We start from the raw sequence: 24,525 nt of genomic DNA on the forward strand, positions 1-24,525 counted from the left end.
CCTTTAAAGAATTCTCCTCTCTTAAAATTTTAAACCTATTCATATTGTTTTAATGTATGATTGATTAAATGAACATCTTGAACCGGTCTAGTTCCTAGTTCCCAATTGGACTAGTCAAATCAGCCTATGTGAATATAGTTTAACAAGTATGTTTTTATGTCAGTTTACAAAATATAATATGTTATAAACGGAAAATGGAACGGAAAATGGAACCCAATTGAACCATTCAGGTTCGGTTTTTTGTATGAAGAACAAAATAAAACATCAAAATCACTACCTAGTATTCGGTCTGATTCATAAAGTACATTAAAAACCAGATGGTTACAACCTTATTACCAACTTACCCAACCGGAAAGTGCCCAACACGCGCAACTACTCCGCTTATGAAAACTTTTCAAACTTTCTGAAACAAAACTCGCAGCCACGATAGCCTATTACCCTCTCTTTTCCGCGTGGCAGTCACGCATCACAGCATTTCCATCCTAATTGGTGCGTTGTAATCACGCCACCAACCCCAGCGTGAACACGCGTCTCAAATCTTTGGTTATATAATGCTTCTCGGGCACGGGTCTTACGTACACTTCAAACGCTTCAACGGGTCCACGGTTCTTCACGAACTCACCGTTGCCGTACACCTATCACACATTTACAAATTACAATTCAATAAAACGATTTCGTTTTGATGAGGAGAGAGAAAGTGAGTGAGGGAAAGATGCGCGAAAAGTTCTAGAGAGAGAAAGAAAGACCAAAGGAGTTTTCTAGTTCATGAGAGAGAAAGTGAGATCTGATCGAAAGCGAAGGTAAACGAACTTCGAAACCCTAGAATTTCTTTATTCATATCTTGATGCATTTCTGAGGCCTGCTTATTGGTTTTTCTCCTGAAGAAGGTTTCGAAGTGAAACCCTAGAATTTATTAGGGTTTTTTTTCGGTGTTGGAAGGGAGTACGTGTTATTCTAGGTTTTCGATTCCTTCATGCTTTTGAATTAGATTATTATTTAATTTGTGTGTGTTTAAAAACCCTAAGATTTTGGGGATTTTCGATTGGTGATAGAAATTAGGGTTTATGTATGGCTTCGGGCCATATAGTTGGTGGAGATGATGGAGACAGAGAGAGGAAGAGGTTCCTGGAGGGCAAGGTTTACACACGCAGAAGGTTCAAAAGCACCAAGAAAGACCCTACCATCGTGAACACAGTCACTCCCGCCACTGCAACTGCTGAAAATGACAGCGCCACAATTGCTGCCACCTCCATCACTGCCAACAACAGTGACAACAATAGCCCTGTTAAGTGTCGTAACCCCGATGAGGCCAAGAGTGATACCAAAGTCATTTCTGCAGCTGCACTGCCTGTTGCAGTGCCAGAGGATGGGAATCCCTCTCAGCCACAAGGGAATTCACCAGAGGATAGGAATTCTGCTCAGATACAAGTGAATTCAGGAGTGGATGAGAATTTGACTCAGAAACAGGTGTGTTCAAGAGAGGATGAGAACGTGACTCAGAAACAGGTGTGTTCAAGAGAGGATGAGAACTTGGCTCAGAAACAAGTGAATTCAAGAGAGGATGAGAACATGGCTCAGCTTCCAGTGAATTCAACCTCAGTAGATGTGGGTTCAGCCCAGCCACAAGCAGATTCAATGTTGGAGGATGTGAATTCGATTCAACCAGAAGTGGAAACAACATTGGAGGATGTGAATTCGGCTAAGCTACAAGTGGATTCGACATTGGAGGATTGGAATTCATCTCAGCCACGAGTGAATTCAACATTGGTGAATGATAGTTCTGCTCAACCACAAGTGGATTCAGCATTGGAGGAAGTGAGTTTGGCCCGGCCAGTTGAGAGTTCAACATTGAACGGTGGTAATTTGGTTGAACTGCCAGTGGATTCAATATTGCAGGATGGGAATTTGGCTCAGCCACAAGTGGATTCAACATTGAAGGATGTAAATTTGGCTCAGCCCGAATTGATTACGTCATTGGAGGATCAGATTTCAGCTCAGCCTGTGGTGTTACTGGTTTCTGATGACTTGTGCAGCCGTCAGCAGGATGATGAACCTTCCAGCCCTGACCATCGGCAGGATGCAGTTCCTATGATCCATGACCTGCCTTCGGGAAATGGGGCCGTCGAGTTGCAGCAGGATGATGATAGAACTTCAATCCCCAGCCTTCAGCAAGAGATGATTCCTAGTACTCAGGACCTGCCTTCAGGAAATGGGGATGTGGAGCCACAGCAGGATGATAGTAGACATTCCAGCCACAGCCATCATCTGGACATGATTCCTAGCACACAGGTCCTTCCTTCAGGGAATGGGGCTGTGGAGCCACGGATGGAGGACCGGATTAAGATCAATTTGACCTCAAAGTCAAAGCAGGAGATGCAGGAGCTACGGTGGAAGCTTGAAGGCGAGCTGAACATTGTTAGAAGCTTGGTCAAGAGGATTGAAATGAAACAGGGGCAGGTTGACAGGTATGGTAATTTGATTGGTAAGGGGCGTGTAGCAATCCGTGCTCACTCAGAGGTAGCGTCTGCTGGTGTTCCTCGAGAGTCTACAAGGCCTTTGCACCACTTGAATTTGTCGATGTTGGAGAATAGTCATGCAGTCAATGAAAGCGTCGAGAGGGAGAAGAGAATGCCTAAAGCAAATCAATTTTATCAATACTTAATCATATTTTTATGTTGTTATTCTTAAAACAAATATGCTTATAGTTCATCATATATTTCTCATGTTATTCTTCAATAAGTATTGGTCAAATTTATCATATTCAAGATTTTGTTTATTCTTAGTTCAAGAAACAAAATAACAAAACTCGCAAAGAGTCAATACATTATTTACCATTGATCTTCTTTCAACTATGGTAGTTTTTTATAATATCATTGATCTTCTTTCAACTATGGTAGTTTTTTATAAACAACATCATTACTTTAGTTTTAATTCATTTCATTACAAAGAGTTCTTCTATTTGTTCTATCAATTCTCTTGTCACAATAATTTCATTTGTTATATTTTAAAGAATAGTTTAAAATGTATGCATTATTAATATATAGATTTATACACAGTCAATACATTATTTACCATTCATTTGCAATACTTTTATTTAAAAGTCAATAATAACAAAAAATCAATGGTGGATAATGTAGTGACAATGTAAAAAACATTTATACTGTCGGTTTATATATCTTTTTCCCTTTAAAGAATTCTCCTCTCTTAAAATTTTAAACCTATTCATATTGTTTTAATGTATGATTGATTAAATGAACATCTTGAACCGGTCTAGTTCCTAGTTCCCAATTGGACTAGTCAAATCAGCCTATGTGAATATAGTTTAACAAGTATGTTTTTATGTCAGTTTACAAAATATAATATGTTATAAACGGAAAATGGAACGGAAAATGGAACCCAATTGAACCATTCAGGTTCGGTTTTTTGTATGAAGAACAAAATAAAACATCAAAATCACTACCTAGTATTCGGTCTGATTCATAAAGTACATTAAAAACCAGATGGTTACAACCTTATTACCAACTTACCCAACCGGAAAGTGCCCAACACGCGCAACTACTCCGCTTATGAAAACTTTTCAAACTTTCTGAAACAAAACTCGCAGCCACGATAGCCTATTACCCTCTCTTTTCCGCGTGGCAGTCACGCATCACAGCATTTCCATCCTAATTGGTGCGTTGTAATCACGCCACCAACCCCAGCGTGAACACGCGTCTCAAATCTTTGGTTATATAATGCTTCTCGGGCACGGGTCTTACGTACACTTCAAACGCTTCAACGGGTCCACGGTTCTTCACGAACTCACCGTTGCCGTACACCTATCACACATTTACAAATTACAATTCAATAAAACGATTTCGTTTTGATGAGGAGAGAGAAAGTGAGTGAGGGAAAGATGCGCGAAAAGTTCTAGAGAGAGAAAGAAAGACCAAAGGAGTTTTCTAGTTCATGAGAGAGAAAGTGAGATCTGATCGAAAGCGAAGGTAAACGAACTTCGAAACCCTAGAATTTCTTTATTCATATCTTGATGCATTTCTGAGGCCTGCTTATTGGTTTTTCTCCTGAAGAAGGTTTCGAAGTGAAACCCTAGAATTTATTAGGGTTTTTTTTCGGTGTTGGAAGGGAGTACGTGTTATTCTAGGTTTTCGATTCCTTCATGCTTTTGAATTAGATTATTATTTAATTTGTGTGTGTTTAAAAACCCTAAGATTTTGGGGATTTTCGATTGGTGATAGAAATTAGGGTTTATGTATGGCTTCGGGCCATATAGTTGGTGGAGATGATGGAGACAGAGAGAGGAAGAGGTTCCTGGAGGGCAAGGTTTACACACGCAGAAGGTTCAAAAGCACCAAGAAAGACCCTACCATCGTGAACACAGTCACTCCCGCCACTGCAACTGCTGAAAATGACAGCGCCACAATTGCTGCCACCTCCATCACTGCCAACAACAGTGACAACAATAGCCCTGTTAAGTGTCGTAACCCCGATGAGGCCAAGAGTGATACCAAAGTCATTTCTGCAGCTGCACTGCCTGTTGCAGTGCCAGAGGATGGGAATCCCTCTCAGCCACAAGGGAATTCACCAGAGGATAGGAATTCTGCTCAGATACAAGTGAATTCAGGAGTGGATGAGAATTTGACTCAGAAACAGGTGTGTTCAAGAGAGGATGAGAACGTGACTCAGAAACAGGTGTGTTCAAGAGAGGATGAGAACGTGACTCAGAAACAGGTGTGTTCAAGAGAGGATGAGAACGTGACTCAGAAACAGGTGTGTTCAAGAGAGGATGAGAACTTGGCTCAGAAACAAGTGAATTCAAGAGAGGATGAGAACATGGCTCAGCTTCCAGTGAATTCAACCTCAGTAGATGTGGGTTCAGCCCAGCCACAAGCAGATTCAATGTTGGAGGATGTGAATTCGATTCAACCAGAAGTGGAAACAACATTGGAGGATGTGAATTCGGCTAAGCTACAAGTGGATTCGACATTGGAGGATTGGAATTCATCTCAGCCACGAGTGAATTCAACATTGGTGAATGATAGTTCTGCTCAACCACAAGTGGATTCAGCATTGGAGGAAGTGAGTTTGGCCCGGCCAGTTGAGAGTTCAACATTGAACGGTGGTAATTTGGTTGAACTGCCAGTGGATTCAATATTGCAGGATGGGAATTTGGCTCAGCCACAAGTGGATTCAACATTGAAGGATGTAAATTTGGCTCAGCCCGAATTGATTACGTCATTGGAGGATCAGATTTCAGCTCAGCCTGTGGTGTTACTGGTTTCTGATGACTTGTGCAGCCGTCAGCAGGATGATGAACCTTCCAGCCCTGACCATCGGCAGGATGCAGTTCCTATGATCCATGACCTGCCTTCGGGAAATGGGGCCGTCGAGTTGCAGCAGGATGATGATAGAACTTCAATCCCCAGCCTTCAGCAAGAGATGATTCCTAGTACTCAGGACCTGCCTTCAGGAAATGGGGATGTGGAGCCACAGCAGGATGATAGTAGACATTCCAGCCACAGCCATCATCTGGACATGATTCCTAGCACACAGGTCCTTCCTTCAGGGAATGGGGCTGTGGAGCCACGGATGGAGGACCGGATTAAGATCAATTTGACCTCAAAGTCAAAGCAGGAGATGCAGGAGCTACGGTGGAAGCTTGAAGGCGAGCTGAACATTGTTAGAAGCTTGGTCAAGAGGATTGAAATGAAACAGGGGCAGGTTGACAGGTATGGTAATTTGATTGGTAAGGGGCGTGTAGCAATCCGTGCTCACTCAGAGGTAGCGTCTGCTGGTGTTCCTCGAGAGTCTACAAGGCCTTTGCACCACTTGAATTTGTCGATGTTGGAGAATAGTCATGCAGTCAATGAAAGCGTCGAGAGGGAGAAGAGAATGCCTAAAGCAAATCAATTTTATCATAATTCGGAGTTCTTGCTTGCAAAAGATAAATTCCCACCTGTTGAGAGTAACAAGAAGTCAAAATTGCATTGGAAGAAGCAAAGTGGGGGAGAAATGGCACATGGTCATTGGATGGGATCTAAGTTTTTCAAGAGTTGTAGTTCATTGCTTGAAAAGTTGATGAAACACAAGCATGGTTGGGTGTTTAATGCTCCTGTTGATGTTGAGGGTCTTGGTTTGCATGATTATTTTACTATTGTCACACATCCAATGGACTTAGGTACCGTGAAGTCAAGACTGAGCAAGAACTGGTACAAATCACCGAAGGAGTTTGCAGAGGATGTGAGACTTACTTTTCGTAATGCCATGACATATAATCCTAAGGGACATGATGTTCATGTAATGGCAGAGCAGCTATCAAAGATATTTGAGGACAGATGGGCTATTATAGAGTCAGATTACAACCGTGAGATGAGATATGGCATAGATTATGGGGCAGCTCTGTCTGCACCTTCACCTCTGTCTAGAAGGGTCCCTGCTTTTCCACCAGCACCTCTTGATATGAGGATTTTGAATAGATCAGAATCAATGACACAAACTCCAAGACCCATGCGCATTACTCCATCAAGTAGAACCCCAGCTCTAAAAAAGCCAAAGGCAAAAGATCCTGATAAAAGGGACATGACATTTGATGAAAAGCAAAAACTAAGCACAAACCTCCAGAGTTTACCTTCAGATAAGCTAGATGCTATTGTGCAAATCATTAAGAAGAGAAACTCAGCACTTCATCAACATGATGATGAAATTGAAGTGGATATTGATAGCGTGGATGCTGAGACTCTTTGGGAGCTTGATAGATTTGTGACCAACTATAAGAAAAGTTTGAGCAAAAACAAGAGAAAGGCTGAACTTGCTCAAGCTAGAGCAAATGCTGTGCAGAATGCCCTCCGGAAGGTAAAGTATTTAGCTGAGTTTTAACTTCTAATTGCCAGTTTCTGCTTCACAAAGCTATTATTGCTAATTGCAATTTTTCTTTGCTTCTGTAGAGCTGGGATCCAGTTATGGTAGAGGTTCCAAGAGAAACACAAGCAGGTAAACTTTTAAAATTGGATATGGGATCATTTGTTAGTCTATTTATCTTAATTATTTCTCCCCGTTATTGAGCAGATGAAAGAAATATTCCCCCATCCTTGCCTGTGCAAGAGGGAAATCAAGCAGGTAATGGGAATAGGCCAAGTAGTTCAAGCAGCTCGAGCAGTGACTCTGGATCTTCTTCAAGTGGTACTTTGATTAATGACATAGATATACATGATTTTATATTGTTGATGTCAAATGTTCTGTCTTTCTGATCTGCATGTGTTATTGCAGATTCTGACAGTGACAGCTCCTCAGCATCTGGATCTGAGGAAGGGTCATAAGAAACCTGAATACCTGATTATAATACTATGTCAGGTAGAGTTACAGCTTCTAAAGATTTATCTTGCTGCATGCTTTGTGACTGCTTTTTGTTTAGCATGCCTTCTGCATCATATTTCTGCACATGTGGGTTTACATGGCTTCTATATCCTAATGAGTTGAGAGAAAATATATTTTGGGTCACAAACTTTGCCTTTTAGAGAGGGACATGGACTGCTCTTATAACAGTCAGATCATATCTTTTACTCTTGTATCATATATGATGTTTTCTTGTGCACATGTGTGTCTCTACTTGTGCACTTTTGGATGAATTTATTAACCCTTTTATAGTTCTACAGTTCGTTTTTCTCTTAGGAACTTGTGTATCTAGATGAAATAGATATGAAGGGGGATTCTAATTCAGTTTGTTCTTTATTTAACCATATTTGTTGAGTCTGAGTTAAAGGTTGAATACCAAAATTATTATATAGGCATTACGAACATAGATGAGTTATTCATGTTCCTGTGTATATATTCAAAAATGTTAGTATACATTTTTTGTCTGGAAGCACTGTTGTCAATAAACATGCCTCTAGATCTACTGGTTGGAAATATTAGAAGTATGTTGTGTTTAAAATGTAATATTGGTAAGATGGGATGTTATGATCCGTTCTTACCTTGTATAAATCTAAAAAATGTGTGGTCCCTGGAACTAGGTGCTACTGATGTAGGAACTGTGTTATTACATTATTTTTTAAATTTGATTTTCCTTCTCCTTTTCGCAGTATTATTGTGCTCCCCTTATTTGGAGCTTTGTCAAATCTTGTAATATTTGATTGGATTTTTTATCATGAGATAGTGTCTTTGATTTTGAATGGGTAGCTAATTGTCCATATGCTTTATTATCATAGGCCCTTGGTTCTTTAATTATTATTTTAATTTGCTCTGTATTATGCTTTTTAAAATTTAACACTATAAAACTTGGATTTGGAGAACACCCACACGTGCAATTGTTTGTCTGATACCATTACTGACATAATGTTTGTACTTTTCATCTCACTGTTTGTTTACATTTCATGTGGCAGATCTCATTGGTTTAGAATAGATGATGTGATGATTGCCTTGTTGATTCATAGAGGAAGAATTGTGAAGCCTATTGCCAGTAATCCTGCTGATGCTGCTGCTGCATGGGATTTTTGCTTTCCATTTGTTGGAACCATGGCTCCATTGTTGGAACCCTTGGCTATAATTCCTGTATAATATTCTGTAGACTGTGATGAAATTAGTTTAGGATTTGATATTATATGTACATCCCTAATTGCTGCAGTGCATCAAGTTCCATTGATGACTTTTCTTTTTTAAGTTTTGCTGGCAGATTCAGGATTGTTGGTTTTATACAAAGAATCTGTAACTCCTAGTTCTTGAAAATTCATTTCGTGTAGTTTAGAACTGTGAAAATTGAAGGGTGAATCCAATATTCCAAATAACAACTTTAGGTGGTTTTATTATTTTGTGGATTTAGTAATTGAGATATATTTTTTTGGTTGCAGCATGGGAGATCAAAATTCAAAAGTATATTCAGAGTAATAATTTTGCACGGTCCGAGTAGGATTTTTTTATATAAACAAAACCCTCCAGCTGTATATATTCATGGCTCAAACTATTAATTGTATTAAAAATTATTAGCTAACCCACATGCTTGATATAAAGAAATATGAATTTTAGGTGGCAGTATTTGCTAAACCATTTCTCGTCATTTTTCATATTTAAAATTAATTAGCTTATATGGAAACTGTATTGTGAACCAATGTGAACTAGTGGCAGCAGGTATCACAAGTTAACAACCGTAGTAATGGACTAAAGGTGGAATTGTGAAAGGATGAAAAGAAACATCTAAGTATATTATCTCTTAAACCCAAACATAGTCTTTTTTTTTTTTTTTTTAAGAAAAAAAAGGTTCATGTAACTGCAGAATCATTTGGTTCCATCAAATATGTCATATTCTTTGGCGACTGATTCCTGGAGTGTGATCACTTGGATCATTATATATTAAGCTCAAAACGTGTCTTGTCCCTTTTACTTTCAAATAGTAGTCTTTCTCTCTCTCATTTGATTGTAACAAATATGTTATTTGCGAATTTTCGTAGAGTACGACCACTTCCATGAGCTGAAACAGTGTAGTGGATCATTATAGATTAGGCTGAAAACATGATTTATCCCTTTCAAATTGTCGTTTGATCATTATATATTCGGATAAAACATGTCTTGTCCCTTTCAAATAGTCGTCTCATTCTTTATCTTGTTTCTGAGTCAAATAGTGAAGAGGTACAAATTTGTGATAGAGCATTTGAAAGGAACAAAAAAGAAAACAAGATGTGCGATTTTGAAGGTAATTGCAAACCATTGGCATTCATGCTGGGTCTTCCTTTTGCCTTTATCTCCCTCATCATCTCATTTGTTGGATTAATTATCTGGATTATTGGGTAAAAGTTACTCTTCACTCCCTCTACTTCGTTTCTTTGAATTTTGATGCTATCCTTTCTTTTTCTTTGATCTCTACTAATATTATATAGTATAAGTGTAAAGATTTATAATATTTACAATTTATTTGTATTACTTTTCTAATAGTAATTAAAATAATTGCAGAACGTTTCTCCTGTGCATATGCCCGTGCTTATGCCCTTGCATTTTGTGCGTGGATCTAATAGTGAACTTCGCGTTAGGGTTGATCAATGCTCCAGTGTCTATAATGCACTGGTGGATCTCTCAGATCCCTTGTTGACCCACACTCCTTTTCTACCTCTTTTATTCATCATTCCCTTTATCCTTTTCTTTTCTTGGAATGGAGTGGGTATTTCAACTTTCAAGTTATTGTTATTTGTATGCTCTTTCTATGGAGTGAGAAAAAAATACCAATTTATTAGTTGTAAAGTTTTTATGTTTAAGTGAGTACAGATGAATATAGATGTGTCTATGTTACCCCAAATATGAAATGGATGTAGGAGTTGTGTTAGTTGGGTAATGGATTGTAGTGGGTGTTTTTTCTTTTCTTTCATATTATGTGGTTTTGGGGAATAATCCTGATGGTTGTATCTAGTCACATTAAAGAAAAGGATATACAATTGTTTTTTTAGATTTACTCAATAGTTAAATTTTTTAGACAATAAATATTATGAATTTTAATGAAATTACATAAAATACTTATTTTTTTTTTGTATTTATATAAATCTTCTGTAGTTTATATCTATATATTACATTCATTATCTGATACAGTCAGAATCATAAGAATTTGGCAAACATTAAACCTAGAATGATAAACACATGTTTGCAAACACAAATTTGACAAATAAGCTATAGAATCTACGAGATAGAGAAATTTTCGAAATCTTATTAAGGATAATATAATGAAAACTAAATTATCCAAATGCTTTTAAATTGTAAATGAAAAACCTAATCCAAAATTATTCAAAACTGAAATAAAACAAAAATTGCGAAAAATACTAAAATGTACTTTTCGGGTCTGAAATAGGTCTGGATGATCTAAAAAGCCTATACCTCATAGGTAAGCGATGATTTGTGTTTGTTGGCCGATTTCATATCCGAAAATGTGTAATAATGACCATTCTGATATCAGACACTAAAGTTGCACAAATCATATCGATCATTTCCCACGAGCGACTTTATCTTTGATACTCGCATCCAATCTTCTCACATCACTATCTTTGCATGAGAGATGAATGTCTATAAATAAGAAAATGAGTTATGATTGTAATTTTAAGTTGGACATTGAGAGATGCCACTAATTTATTCTTAATTAATTATATGTTAGCTATAATAAATTGTTAATTGGTAAATTTGTATGTAAAAATTGATTATGAAATCACTCTTTTCTTTTGGGTATTTAAACAATCTTTCTTAATATTTATTGATGTATTTTGTAATAAACTAAAATAACATTTTCATTTTTCTCTTTGTACTATATGTTACTAATTATGTAGAGAATAATGTCCAAATAAGACATGTTAAGTATGACAATCATATTTTGTTACAAATTAATGAAGAAACCAATATCTAATTTTTATTGGATGAAATAACAAGTTTCATTTTAACATTTTCAAAATGTAATAATCCTACTAAATAATAAATATTTAAATAATAAAATAAACTTAAATATTATATTATTTTAGTAATGCTATTTTATTATAAAAATACACAATTTTGACATATTTATAATATTGTCATTTCTTATGAATTTTTTTATTAAATGTCAGAGTTATCTATTATATCTTTAATCATTTTCAATAAATCTTAAAATAATGAAAATAAAATGTTGATTTATTCAGTGTTGTTTCATTTAAATAATTTCTTAGTTCTATACTTATATTGTAACAATAACTAATTTAAGTGTTAGAGATAAAATAAAGTATATTGAGAATGACTTTGAGTTTCTAAGTACTTATGAGTCGTGTATAAAAGGTAGTGACAAAGATAGAGTAAATGAGTTGAAGGAGAAGAAAACATGGCATAACTATTGTGGGTGGCGATATATGTTGATCCAGAATACCATAAATTCATGTACTGAATTAGGATCAAGTGGAGATAGAAACTCATGTGTTGAGTTTGACCCAGAGACAGATATTGACAATATCTCTCTAGATGTTGAGAGAATGGTCTCATTTGAGATGAGAAGTAAAATATCCTAATGGTGCGTCTGAGACGTCATAACGAAATATATTAATTGTTAGCATATCCACAAAAGTATGACTTTGACGTAAGGTGTAATATGGTCATTGACTTTGATGCAAGTTGTAACACGAGCATTGGTAGAGATGCAGGGGTCTGAGACGTCATAGTGAAATATATTAATTGTTAGCATATCCACAAAACCATAGAGATGCTGGCTGACTGACTTTGACGTGAGGTGTAATATGATCATTGACTTTGATGCAAGTTGTAACATGAGCATTGTTAGTTGTTAGAGATGCAGGGGTGTGACATGAGCATTGGCTTTGATTTAAGTTGTAACACGAGCATTGGTAGAGATGCAGGAGTGTGACATGAGCATTGGCTTTGATTTAAGTTGTAACACGAACATTGGTAGAGATGCAGGAGTGTGACATGAGCATTGTCTTTGATGCAAGTTATAACACGAGCATTGATAGAGAGGCAGAGGTGTGACATGGGCATTGATGCAAGGTGTATGTTGTTGGTATACTCCTTATGGTGGAGTATGGTAGTTCTTTTGAACTAGGATTGTCGGAGTAGACAATGGTGGTAGCGGTTGAGGCTTTCCAAGGAAGTTCCAATGTTCAGTTTGAGTGAGTATTGAAGAGGACGATTGTTGGTGAACTTTTGTGTAGAGGTTCCAATATATCAAAAGACTTCCTAGCAATAGGTGACTAAGCGGCGTGTTCTATTTGATGGCGGTACGGTAAGCTGCACTACAAGTTTGGTGAGCTAGATTCTTAGTAACATCGTCAAGGATACTCAGAAGGTCTACGCTGTAGGGGAGCAGTTAAAGAGAATTAGACATTGAACAAGGTGAAGTCATATATTCACTAAGGTGAAGATTCTTGTGTAGATTTACTAAGGAGCGATATATTTGTCTATTTCAATCAAGGTGGAGATTGTTGGGATGCTTGAAATACGTTATTGTGTTATTCTCACACTGTCTATTATTGAAATAGAGTAGAGTAGTCAATGTTATATATTGGATTCAACTCCCTTGTTATAATGTGCACCAGATATAAACACCAAATAAAAATAACACATGGGCAGGGCTCATATGTGTGCTAAGTTTTGTAATCTTGTTCTCTAATACTATCTTGGTAATGGTTGAACGCTCTCGTGGACGTAGACATAATTGGTCAAATCCCGTTAACAAACTCTCTTGCTTTTTTCTCTTCTATTTATTCTATGTCTTTACTTGATTGCTTGTGGACAACGCTGCACAAAGATCGCTTTATCGCTGCGCAAACAGAATATGTAAATATTTGTTTCTTTATGGAACTGGGGTGTTCTCCATAACTTTCTTCCTCAATCCATCTGAACTTGAATAGCAGCTGTCGTGCCCCCCAATCATGAACTCGAACCAGACTGGGTGGCTTGAAAATTTGATGCTAGTGTCAGCTTCTCCTTAAGCTCTGCCTATAGAGATTTTGATGAGAGATCAGTTTCAGAACCAAACGGTGAATGGGAGAGTAACTATGATCTGATCTTTAAGTGAATGGACCATAAAGGGTGAGAACCATGTTATGAAAGTTTTACCATGTCGGCTTCTTACACACTTAGAGAAGTTGAAGATAGATGACCACCTCAGATATTTGCCCAAGTTGTAACCATGCTGCTGATACTGTGCTACATTCAAGAATTTCTGGGCCAAGGTTGTCACACCGAATTTCTTCTCTCAATCTGGATGCTTGGCTGAGTAGAAATCTTATCATTATATAAGCTCTGTTCATGTTGAAACAATTATGGAAAGATAGAAACAATTTAGTTTTCAATGGGAACCTGTGTTGTAGGATATGTTAGCCTTTTCTATGACTAGCCAGGTTCGTTTTATTTCAGGCTGCCTCTTTAAAAGTGAGGTTATGGTTCCTTGGAAAACTCATGCTGAGGGAATCTTCGAGCTGAAAGTTGGTGGTTTTGGTATTTTGTGGATGTAGTAGAAATGTTTTTTTTTTGTTGCAGCGTGGGAGATCAAAAGTATCTTCTGAGTAATAATTTTGCACGATCCTAGTATATATTCATGGCTCAAACTAATTAATTTGTATTAAAAATTATTACCTAATCCACATGCTTGATATAAAGAAATATGATTGTTAGGAGGTAGTATTTGCGAACAATAATGACAATGGGACAGATCAAGTCGAGTTTATACTTACCCAACACTGAATCCGAAATTTAACCCGAACTTGGCGGGGTTGAAAGTAACAATATCATCATGTACTCATTGGGTTTTGGGTAAACGAATCCGATGGAAAACCAGGAAAAAAAGCTAAATATCCCAAAACAGCAAATTTTGCAAAAGGTAAGTTCAAGAGGGGGCAATCTTACAAACAATCGTTATACAGAACCTACAATGCATCATTCAAAAGAACAAAAGAAGAATAAGTGAGATACATATACATAGCTCCCCCCACTACTTTCTAAAAGAAACCCAGTTATGATGACATACAAAAAAAATTATATTTTTCCCAAAGCCTAAAAAAAATAACGTAATGCAAAGTGACACACTCAAAAGTGAAGAAAAGAGTAGAAGCATGACAAAGTCACACACATCACGATTCACCTGGGGGAGAATGAGAGATAAGTTTGAATGGTGCATTGTAATTGGGAATGGTTAAGGGGTGGGTACTACATGTATTAAACCAAAACCTAAACCCAAAAATCAATATTAGGTAGAATCCAAATTCGAACCCTGTAACAATGAGTTTAATCCATTAAATTTGGGTTGAGTATAAGCAAATAATTATAGGTTTAGTTTTCATTGTCATTCATAATTGCAAAACCATTTCTCATCATTTCCGGACCTTCTATCCAGCAGTAATTTTTTGGACAAAAGTAAACTAGTGGCAGCAGATATAACCGTAGACCGTAGTAATGGACTAAAGGTGGAATTGTGAAAGAATGACAAGAAACATCTAAGTATATTATCTCTTAGGTGGAGACTAACTTGGGAACCTTCACTTGCAAAAGAAATGTTTTTTTAGTTGTTGGATCGAAAGGTCTATAATCTCATCCGTTAAATTTGTGACCGATTGTCATTGTTGTTTAAAAGTCGTAATACTAAAGTATGACTTTTGTGAGACCTTTGGTTACAGTTCAAAAGTCGTGATAACAAATTATGATTTCAGTTCAGAAGTCGTTATTTGTAATCACGACTTCTATACTAACCAGAAGTTGTATTTTACTTCATCACGACTTCTATACTGACCAAAAGTTGTATTTTACTTCATCACGACTTCCATCCAGAAGTCGTTATATGACATCACGACTTCTATGCTAACCTAAAAGTTGTATTACTCTATCACGACTTCCATCCAAATATCGTTATATGTCATCACGACTTCTATATTGACCACAAGCTGTATTACTTCATCACGACTTTCATCCTGAAGTAAGTATATGTCATCATGACTTCTATACTTACCAGAAATTGTATTACTCCATCACAACTTCTATACTGAAGTCGTATAGTGTTACTACAACTTTTAAAAGATGTACAAAGCAGTAATTGATAACTAATTTTTTCATTCAATGACTATAAAGCAGTTTGCTTCACATATTAACTTTGACCTATCTCTTAAGGATGAAGATCATCTATTCCAACTTAGTGTCCAAAAACCCAAACCTTATCCTGCCCAATAAAAAGGTGACAAGTTATTTAAAAAATTTGCTCGCTATGCTAGTAAAAAATATTTATTCCTGGGTGACCCTTCCTTCCCCTTGTGTTCACCTTTTCATTGGGCAGTACAAGATTAGTAACACCAAGTTGGGGAATATGGATCCTCTCAATTATTGGAGAGGCAAATACTTCAATTTCTTCATATTTTTATAAATATGCTATTTTATTATACTTACAAAGATATATGTGTCATTACATGTTAGATTTTCTTTGGGGTTTTTTAGGGACTCGCCTCTCCATTAATGGAGAGGATCCATAATCCAAGTGAGTGAGACTCCTCTCAAGTAATGGAGAGACAAGTGATTTTTTCCTTTGTATTTTAAGGGTAAAAGTGTAATATCATTTTAGATAAAAGGGATATGAATGTCAATGTATATTGCATTTTTTTTAATTTTACATAGCACTTACCTCTCCATTAATGGAGAGGAGTCTCACTCCTCATTTAAGGGTAACCCTTCCTTCACTCATTTTTTTTATTTAAAAAATTACACTCATACATCTCATTTAAGGGTAATTAATACAATGTACGTATATAAATCATGATTTAAATAAGTACAAATAAGTTTAAATAATTTGGGAGATTTCAAAGTGATGAAGTGTTATAGTAATTTAGTAAAAACTTTACCGTCTTGAGCAAGTCTAAAAAAGAATTATATATCCCCTTTTTTTAATGTGAGTAGATACAACAACAACAATCAAGATCATTCCCCCAAAACTACATAATAATGAGAAAGAAGAAAAACGCCCACTACAATCCATTACCCAACTAACACAACTCGTACATCCATTTCATATTGGGAGAACATATATGCATCAATATTCATCTTACTCACTTAACAAAAGAAACTTTACAATTACTAAATTGGTATTTTTCTCTCACTCCATAGAAAGCATACAAATAACAATAACTTGAAATACCCACTCCATTCCAAGAAAAGAAACGAAAAAGGGAATGATGAATAATAAAAGAGGTAGAAAAGGAGTGTGGGTCAACAAGGGATCTGAGAGGTCCACCACTGCATTACGGACAGTGGAGCAAAGATCAACCATATCGCGAACTCCACTATTGCCATATCGCACATAAAGCACGGACATAAGCACGGGCATATGAGCATGACAAACATTCTGCAGTTATTTTAATTACTATTAGAGGGGAAAAAGTATTGATGTAAGAATTTTATATACAATCAATACATCGTTAACCATTAATTTTTAATTATTATCAATACTTCTTTTAATGGAAGAATGTAATACAAGTAAATAATAGAAAGGATCATCATATTTAAATCTTTATACTGACAGCAATGTATGAATATTATGCTCATTCTGTTTATAAGATAAGACAGTCTAAGATAGAAAGGATAGCTCAAAATTCAAATAAATGAAGTAAGAGGGAAGAGTAAATTTTACCCAACAATCCAGAGATATAATCCAACAAATGAGATGATAAGGCCGAGAAAGGCAAAAGGAAGACCCAGTAGGAATGCCAATGGTCTGCAATTACCTTCAAAATCGCACATCTTGTTTTCTTTTTTGTTCCTTTCACTTGCTCTATCACAAATTTGTACCTCTTCACTATTTGACTCAGAAACAAGATAAAGAATGAGACGACTATTTGAAAGGGACAAGACATGTTTTACCCGTATATATAATGATCCAACGATAATTTGAAAGGGATAAGACATGTTTTCAGCCTAATATATAATGATCTACTACACTATTCCAGCTCATGGAAGTGGTCGTACTCTACGAAAGGATTGAGCTTAATATATAATGATCCAAGTGGTCATACTCTAGGAATCAGTCGCCAAAAAATATGACATATTTTGTTACAACCAAATGATTCTGCAGCTACATGAACCTTTTTTCTTAAAAAGAAGACTGTTTGAGGGTAAGAGATTGACGAGAATCAACTATCTAAACTTGTTGTTCCCAATCCTATCCCGCCTAATAAAAAGGTCACACGTAAGGGGAAGAAAGAGTCACCTAGTAATGAATACTTTTTACTAGCATAGCAAACATTTTTTTAAATAACTTGTCACCTTTTTATTGGATGATATATAGGGTTGGAGACACCAAATTGAGACATATGATCTCCATCCAATCATTTCGTGTATCCCTTGAATAAATAGTTGAGTTTGAACTTTACTTATAAAGGAAACCGAATCCCTTAAATAAATAGTTGAGTTTGAACTTTACTTATAAAGGAAACTGAATAAAATAGTCTCCTGTTATTATATAAAGAACTAAAAGATTTTTATATTTAGTTCCTCCTTTCTTAATCAAGGATTCCCTTTTCAGATTTCTTAGAACTGAAAATAACAAAAACATTTAAGATATAAAAAGTTATTTTTTAAATAAAGACCTAGTTTTTTAAAATTTGTGTATTCCAATTTGATTCCTGGAAAATTAATAAAACAAAAAATGGTTTGAAAAAATCAAATTAATTAATGTCAATAACTTAGAATCTTTTATAATCACTTTCAGAAACTATTTTAATTCACATATGTTTGATTATAAATTTGAATTTTTTACTTTTTGGTGATGAGATTAAAATGATACACTTACAACTTTATTAAGAACAAATTGAATATTCATTATTGAGTAAATGGTTTAAATACTCTTTTTAAAGTTAATTTTATATAAAAAGTGATTTGCTTAAAAATGAGTTTAATAATAAATATCTAAAGAAGCTTTAAAATTTGATTCCACTTTTCCACGATATATACACACCTAACTCTGAAGGAGATAACAAACCCTTAACGAACTGATGAAATCAAATAACGTGTGTGGAGAGTGATATAAAAGTTGAGCTTCCATTTTATGGTGTGAAGGAAAACCAATGGAATCGCATGTGAAGCACAGTGCAATCTCCTCGAAGAAACGAACATCGAAGAACGAAAAATTGTGCCTCGATGACTACCTTCCTTTTCTTCACTCTCGCCAAACCATTCACCTCACCATGAATCAACTCAATCAGGTTTTAATTTCTACTTCATTCCTTTTCAGATTTCTCTCTGTTATTGTACTCTTTTTCTCTAACTAACCTTTTCTTCTTCGTTATAGATCATTCGTATTCACGGCTTCAAGAAAATTCACCATGCTCCTAAGGTTCTATTCTCTCTCTCTCACTAATTTTGAGTTCTGTTTAGTTGCACAGAAAATGCTGGAAAGTAAGCTTACAAGACGTATAGATTCATAGATATTAGATAGATCATAATGCAAACTTCTGATATGGAAAGTTGTCTCTGGCTTAGATTTTGTTCATTGATATTTTAGTCTTTTTTTGGTTGTAGAGGAAATAGTGTCCGAACTACAAAGGATTGAGGTATTATGTTGCTTTCACTCCTTCAATTTTGAATTCCTGTTTCGTTGCGGAGAAAATGTTAAATATGGCGGGATTACCAATTTTCTATTTCTCCTTGATTTTGTATTTATTTATCTAGATCTTAAATTAAAAGCTCATAAGTGATTTTAGAAGCTATAGATTGATAGATAGGTATATGATACTTAAACTTTTACTCTTATGAATCAGTCGCAATAGGAATTTGCTTTGGTTCATTATTGTTTAGTAGTTTCAGTTGAAGAGATTGCCAGTTTGTTTGCATTTAACAGAAGGTGTTAAGTGATGCCGTGGAAACGCTGGATCTGGTTGATCTATCACGCTCCACACTCCGCGAAAATATTACTGCATTCGCGATTCTGTCACTAGAGGATGTGATTGCGGACCTCAGTGAACTCAACTGGCAAGAGTGTTGTGTTACCTCACTGGAGAAACTCAGCACCTGGAACGAGAGCTTCTCCCCTGGTTCCTCCAATCAGAAGAATACCACATTCCAACTCGCGGATCATTCCACGTCACACAAAATCCATTTAACTCCCAAGACCCTTCACTTAACTCCCAGAAGTAGAATCCTAAAAGCCACAAAGATGGTGCCAAGGCGTAAGAGAAGCAATATTCATGCTCGTGATGGCTCAACTGTGGATTCTGTTTCACTCGCTTCATGCTGAATGAAACCTTTCATTCATTGTTTTTTGGTTTACATTTGTTGCAGTGAAATGCAAGTGTTTTATATGCTTTATCGAATTTAAGCTGGATCGGAATTGGACTAAGAAAATGTGTACTGGTATAGGAAGGTGGATATGATGCTTATCAGCATATTATACAAATATTATGTCTTTAACTTCAAAATAGAAATATTATATTTTCTTTCTTCGGTTGGTTGAGGTATTATTAATTAAACATATGTATACGAAGACAAAAATTAATTGAAAAATTAGAGATAAGTTATAACTGGCATATGAAAATGTTGAAAATTTAATGTTCAAACATGCAACCTACCAAAGAGAGAAGAACCTTCGTCGAGTCCAAAATACAAATTGGACAGGATTTTTTGAACTAAATAGAATTAATAGTTACTGTAACTGAGTTACATATATCTATTGCAAAATGAAATTTCCTTTTGAATTATTGGGCATAAGAATCCAGAAATAAATTCGTTCGTGCTTTTTAAAAATTGTTACCCTGCACCTAAAAAAATTGTCAATGGGTATTTCCACAATATCAAAGCGTTAAGAGCAGCCAGGCTACTTTCCTCCCACTTTTCCTCACTGGGACAATATAAAAATTATGTTTCGGTGTTTCGGTATGATTTAGAATCAATATATAGCATTGTCTCCATGAAGAAGTTGAAGAATTTTTCATTGGAACAAGAAATACACCAAAGCAATACCCACACGATCCTCCAGACTCCAAAGACAAGGAAGTGCGGGTAAAGCTGAAATAGACCATTTCCAAACACCACACAAATTTAAAAAAAAAATGGAGTTTCATTTTCCCCTGGTGGGAAGGGTTGCCAATCAACAAGAAACAACATAATGAAACCTATCACTAGTAAGAAGATGAGTAACTAGCTCACATGTTCTGGTCCCAGACACATTGCCTCAAATCCCCCAGTGCGACAAGCAATCGTCTTACTGCAAATATAGGTAACAAGATGAATAATTAAAGGAGTGAAATAGAAATGCTAATGATATTGATAGCAACAAAGTATAAAAGAGTTCACCTCTGCATCGTCATCTCCAACAACCTTTGTAGAGCCATTTACTTTATGGAAGTCTTCTGTAACAGCAGGCAAAGAAAATGTAGGGGTAACATAAAGTTTTAGAAACAAAGCACCAAAAAGGGCAAACTTCTTATAAAAACAAAATTAGTGACTCTATAATACTAGCTAATGATGCATTGAATCATATGCATAAGTCATAACTGGAAACAAATTAATTCCTTTCTATGCAAAGCAAAATATTTTACTCAGTTACACCATGAAGGATAATGATGATTTATTTAAAATACTGCAAGTGTCTTCCTCCCCTTAATTTCTCATATACAAAGAATGAAGAGTCATTAATGCTAATGAGTAACAGAACCCCAATTTCTTTTCTGAAACTGAATTCATGAAGAGAGATAAATGCATACATACATACACGCTACGCACTTTTAACTAACTTTCAGACATTGTCAAGACACCAAAAGCGCCACATGCATTCTATGATACTTACATAATGAATGGGAACGAGAGAAGATAAGAAAATAAAACTAAATGAACTATAAAGCTTCTAGTAATAATTACCTCCCTCCTCTGGGATGTCAGAAGTCCACAAGGTAAGGTTGTCCCTGAGAAGCTGCATGATCAAGGTGCTATCTTTGTATGACTCCTCACTTAAGGTGTCAAGCTCGGAAATAGCTTCATCAAAAGCTTGCTTTGCAAGATGACAAGCTCTGTAAAACAGAAAAAGTACAATATCCCACATTAAACCAAAAAAAATAACATTAAGCTGTGTGATTCAGGACCGAAATCAAACCCACTAACCTCTCTGGAGAATTCATAATCTCATAATAGAAAACAGAGTAATTTAAAGCCAGACCCAATCGGATGGGATGTGTGGGAGGTAAATCAGCTCCTGCTGCTGTGGTAGCAGACTGCAAATGAACAAAATAAACTCGCATCGTTAAAAGATATATAGGAGGCATGTGATAAAGCATTCAGAAGAAAATCTGCTTTGAACAACAGTTGTGCCTGGCAGTACATTGTTACTTAAATATAACTTAAAAGAAACTAAATATTAAAGATATTACATAACATCAGAAACTAATTTTTTATTAGTAGAAAAAAATCAATGTTAGGAAAGTAATAATTACAGGTTCTTTTTTCCAAGTAAAGCACCTTGTCAAACGTAAAGCATTAATTGAAAGATATTTCAATACTGTTTACAGAAGAGTAATAATGGAAAGGCAATCTATGAAAGCATAAAATGGAACCCAGCACCGGTAATCAATCCTCCTCAAACAACTGAAGAGACTAAAATAGCCAGGAAAATTGAGAATAGGAGAGGAAGGGGGGAAATCAAAACCACTACATTACCAATGTAAATGTTTAATTGCAATTCACAATGAAGTATATCTCAAATGATTCAAGGCTGATAAGCTGGATTGTATACACAACTCTTTTATGGGTCAACATAATTAAATGGAGTCAGACTTCTAACCCAATAAGTCAACAGAAGATGCCAAAAGAATATCATGCAACAATAATATTAATTTTACGTAATGTGGATAACCATATTGAGGATGAAGGAGTCCCACACAATCCATTGAATTGTCCAATTAGTAGAAGTGTATAGTTTTCTTAATACGAACTACATAACTTTTCTGGAAACAACCTCTTTGCTTGCGAGGAGGGTAAGGTTGTGTACATCTTCCACCCCATAACCCACTGGGTGGAAGCCTCATGCACTTGGCCACCCTTTTTTACACTACATAATTTTTTACAAACAAGGCATTAATGTTTCAAGAATATACAAATTTTGTGAAGGGAATAAATCAACACAAGACCAAACACAGCAAACCCTAAGTCTCCTGTTCTGCATATCAAAATTAACTATGACACTGACTAGGTGAAACTTTCACACAGAGAGCAAAAGCAAGAATTAAGAGAATATGAAGTGTACCTCATATGCTTTCAGCGATTGGTCAGCAGCCTCCTTCTTCTCAGTGCCTGCCTTAAATTCTGCAAGATAACGATAATAATCTCCTTTCCTGCAATCAGAATAATTGAACTCCCTACAATCATACTGCGCTGCACAAAAAAAACTGTAGTGGAGAACAAGATATGAATGCTTACATCTTATAATAAAAGACAGTTGAGTCACCAGGTGCAGCAGAAGGTATAAGATGTTCATCAATCACTCTCATAACATCATTACAGATGCTTGAAAGCTCCGTTTCAACCTTTTGCCTATACTCATTAATCCGTTTGACATGTACTTCATTTCCTTTTGACTCTTCCTTTTGCTCTATGGAAGACAGGATCCTCCATGATGCTCTACGAGCACCGATCACGTTCTTATAAGCAACAGAAAGCAAATTTCTCTCTTCAACTGTCAGTTCCACATCCAGATTTGCCACATTCTTCATTGCTTCCACCATCTCTGTTACAAATAAATGCAAGAATTAAAAAAATGATAATCTAGCTTCACATTTGTTTTCTAAGCTCACCAACCAAACATTTGAAGTGAAAATAACTACAACCAAGGTCCTAGATTACAGGGTTGCTAGCAATTGCGGTTGATGCTTTTGTCGCGACGTTGTTGCAAAGACAACCAAAACCACAATAGCCAACCACAATTTAGAACCTTCACAATTACATAATAATATTACAACAAAAGCACACACACAAAACATTAAAAGTACACCTTCCTCCATTTGAGAAGATCATAGGAAGAACAAATACCTCAAAAGTTTTATGTATCAGGCAACAGATTGCAAGCAATTTTGCTCAGGCTGTGTGCTGCTTAAACATGTGAATTGTAATGAAAACCATTATAAACTGTGCACTGCCACTTCATCCAACCTTATACACTCATTACACCATGTTTGTAAGGGTTCTAAAAATTTCAAAGACTTCAAATCTGTGTTACCCTAATAAACAATCTACAAAATTTGTCCCTCGGAAAGGTAAATTGCACAAAGTTGATGGAAGTGACAACAACCAAAACTACTGATTTATCAGAACAATGAATTCCCACATAAAAAAAACTCAAAATTTCAGAGATCAGACTATAACACAATAAGAAAAGAACAAAACTTCACTTAAAAGGGTATGCGAAGAAGGCAATAAAATAAGCAAATATGATCAAAATAAAACATATGAAAGTGTAAGGAAGCAAAGTGCGATGGTGGAATATAAAAGAATAGGGTAAAAGGGAGTAACCATCGTATCGCTCAGCTTGCTCAGCGAGCTTGGCGATGTAAACGTAGTTCTGTCGAGAAGCCATAGCCGATGAAGAAGAATGAAATTAGGGTTTGAAATGATTGAATGAATCAGTGAAATTTCTGTGTACTATGTACTGGGTACAAATAAGTGTTGCTGTCGGAGCTAAAAGTACCTCATGTAAATGACATTTTAGTCCCTGCATTTTCCTTTTTTCTGTTTTTCATTAAATTCTTTCCTTATGTGCTATTTCTACCAAAATAAATAAAAAATCTTATTTGCTCCAAAACTTGGAGAGAAAAAATAGATATGTATTATCATTGTATCATCCACTATTCATATTTAATTATTATTATTATTATTAATATTAACTTTTCAAACAAAAAATAATAATAAATAGATGTATATACTGATTGTGTATAAATCTTTATATTAATAATGTAAAATATTATACTTAAAATAAAATAGAATATGTTACATAGACATATGAGTTTAAATTTATGAATGGGAAAAAATATTTGAGATTGACTCTCCTATTTTTTATCGATAGAAAGTAAG

At 35.7% G+C, this 24,525-nt stretch overlaps 3 protein-coding genes across 14 annotated transcripts; 2 read left to right on the top strand and 1 right to left on the bottom strand.

Annotated features, from left to right (window-relative positions):
* On the top strand, window positions 581–8,798 carry LOC109325171 (transcription factor GTE4-like). Of its 9 annotated transcripts, none has more exons than XM_019557353.1 (8): window positions 581–800; window positions 1,053–1,941; window positions 4,123–4,125; window positions 4,828–6,849; window positions 6,942–6,987; window positions 7,063–7,176; window positions 7,264–7,347; window positions 8,376–8,798. In XM_019557353.1, exons 2-7 carry the CDS (start codon window positions 1,069–1,071, stop codon window positions 7,311–7,313), a joined length of 3,108 nt encoding a protein of 1,035 aa, XP_019412898.1. In that variant the 5' UTR covers window positions 581–800; window positions 1,053–1,068; the 3' UTR covers window positions 7,314–7,347; window positions 8,376–8,798. The 9 variants fall into 9 exon arrangements, with proteins under 9 accessions (XP_019412898.1, XP_019412897.1, XP_019412902.1 ...); XM_019557354.1 differs by having other exon boundaries at window positions 582–1,941; window positions 4,828–5,304; window positions 5,338–6,849; XM_019557356.1 differs by having other exon boundaries at window positions 582–1,482; window positions 1,561–1,941.
* On the bottom strand, window positions 5,756–24,103 carry LOC109325173 (14-3-3-like protein D). Of its 4 annotated transcripts, none has more exons than XM_019557362.1 (7): window positions 23,968–24,103; window positions 22,879–23,185; window positions 22,706–22,793; window positions 21,568–21,677; window positions 21,328–21,476; window positions 20,764–20,819; window positions 5,756–5,771 (listed from the first exon to the last, which is right to left on the bottom strand). In XM_019557362.1, the coding sequence occupies exons 1-7, from the start codon at window positions 24,029–24,031 to the stop codon at window positions 5,769–5,771; spliced, it is 777 nt and encodes a 258-aa protein (XP_019412907.1). In that variant the 5' UTR covers window positions 24,032–24,103; the 3' UTR covers window positions 5,756–5,768. The 4 variants fall into 4 exon arrangements, with proteins under 4 accessions (XP_019412907.1, XP_019412910.1, XP_019412909.1 ...); XM_019557365.1 differs by having other exon boundaries at window positions 5,757–5,771; window positions 20,764–20,816; XM_019557364.1 differs by lacking the exon at window positions 5,756–5,771 and adding an exon at window positions 20,347–20,674 and having other exon boundaries at window positions 20,764–20,816.
* On the top strand, window positions 18,428–19,797 carry LOC109325174. Its single transcript, XM_019557366.1, has 3 exons — window positions 18,428–18,677; window positions 18,764–18,808; window positions 19,313–19,797. Exons 1-3 carry the CDS (start codon window positions 18,540–18,542, stop codon window positions 19,706–19,708), a joined length of 579 nt encoding a protein of 192 aa, XP_019412911.1. The 5' UTR covers window positions 18,428–18,539; the 3' UTR covers window positions 19,709–19,797.

Source organism: Lupinus angustifolius, chromosome LG13 (assembly GCF_001865875.1).
Source record: "Lupinus angustifolius cultivar Tanjil chromosome LG13, LupAngTanjil_v1.0, whole genome shotgun sequence".
NCBI classification, from domain to species: domain Eukaryota; kingdom Viridiplantae; phylum Streptophyta; class Magnoliopsida; order Fabales; family Fabaceae; genus Lupinus; species Lupinus angustifolius.

Coding starts and splice junctions, on each gene's coding strand:
- LOC109325171 (XM_019557352.1), top strand. CDS start 1,069: ATGGCTTCGGGCCATATAGTTGGTGGAGATGATGGAGACAGAGAGAGG. Junction 6,850..6,941: donor TGCAGAATGCCCTCCGGAAG/GTAAAGTATTTA, acceptor TTGCTTCTGTAG/AGCTGGGATCCAGTTATGGT. Junction 6,988..7,062: donor TCCAAGAGAAACACAAGCAG/GTAAACTTTTAA, acceptor GTTATTGAGCAG/ATGAAAGAAATATTCCCCCA.
- LOC109325174 (XM_019557366.1), top strand. CDS start 18,540: ATGGAATCGCATGTGAAGCACAGTGCAATCTCCTCGAAGAAACGAACA. Junction 18,678..18,763: donor CCATGAATCAACTCAATCAG/GTTTTAATTTCT, acceptor TCTTCGTTATAG/ATCATTCGTATTCACGGCTT. Junction 18,809..19,312: donor AAATTCACCATGCTCCTAAG/GTTCTATTCTCT, acceptor TGCATTTAACAG/AAGGTGTTAAGTGATGCCGT.
- LOC109325173 (XM_019557362.1), bottom strand. CDS start 24,031: ATGGCTTCTCGACAGAACTACGTTTACATCGCCAAGCTCGCTGAGCAA. Junction 23,186..23,967: donor GCAAGCTGAGCGATACGATG/GTTACTCCCTTT, acceptor TATTTGTAACAG/AGATGGTGGAAGCAATGAAG. Junction 20,820..21,327: donor TGACATCCCAGAGGAGGGAG/GTAATTATTACT, acceptor CTGCTGTTACAG/AAGACTTCCATAAAGTAAAT.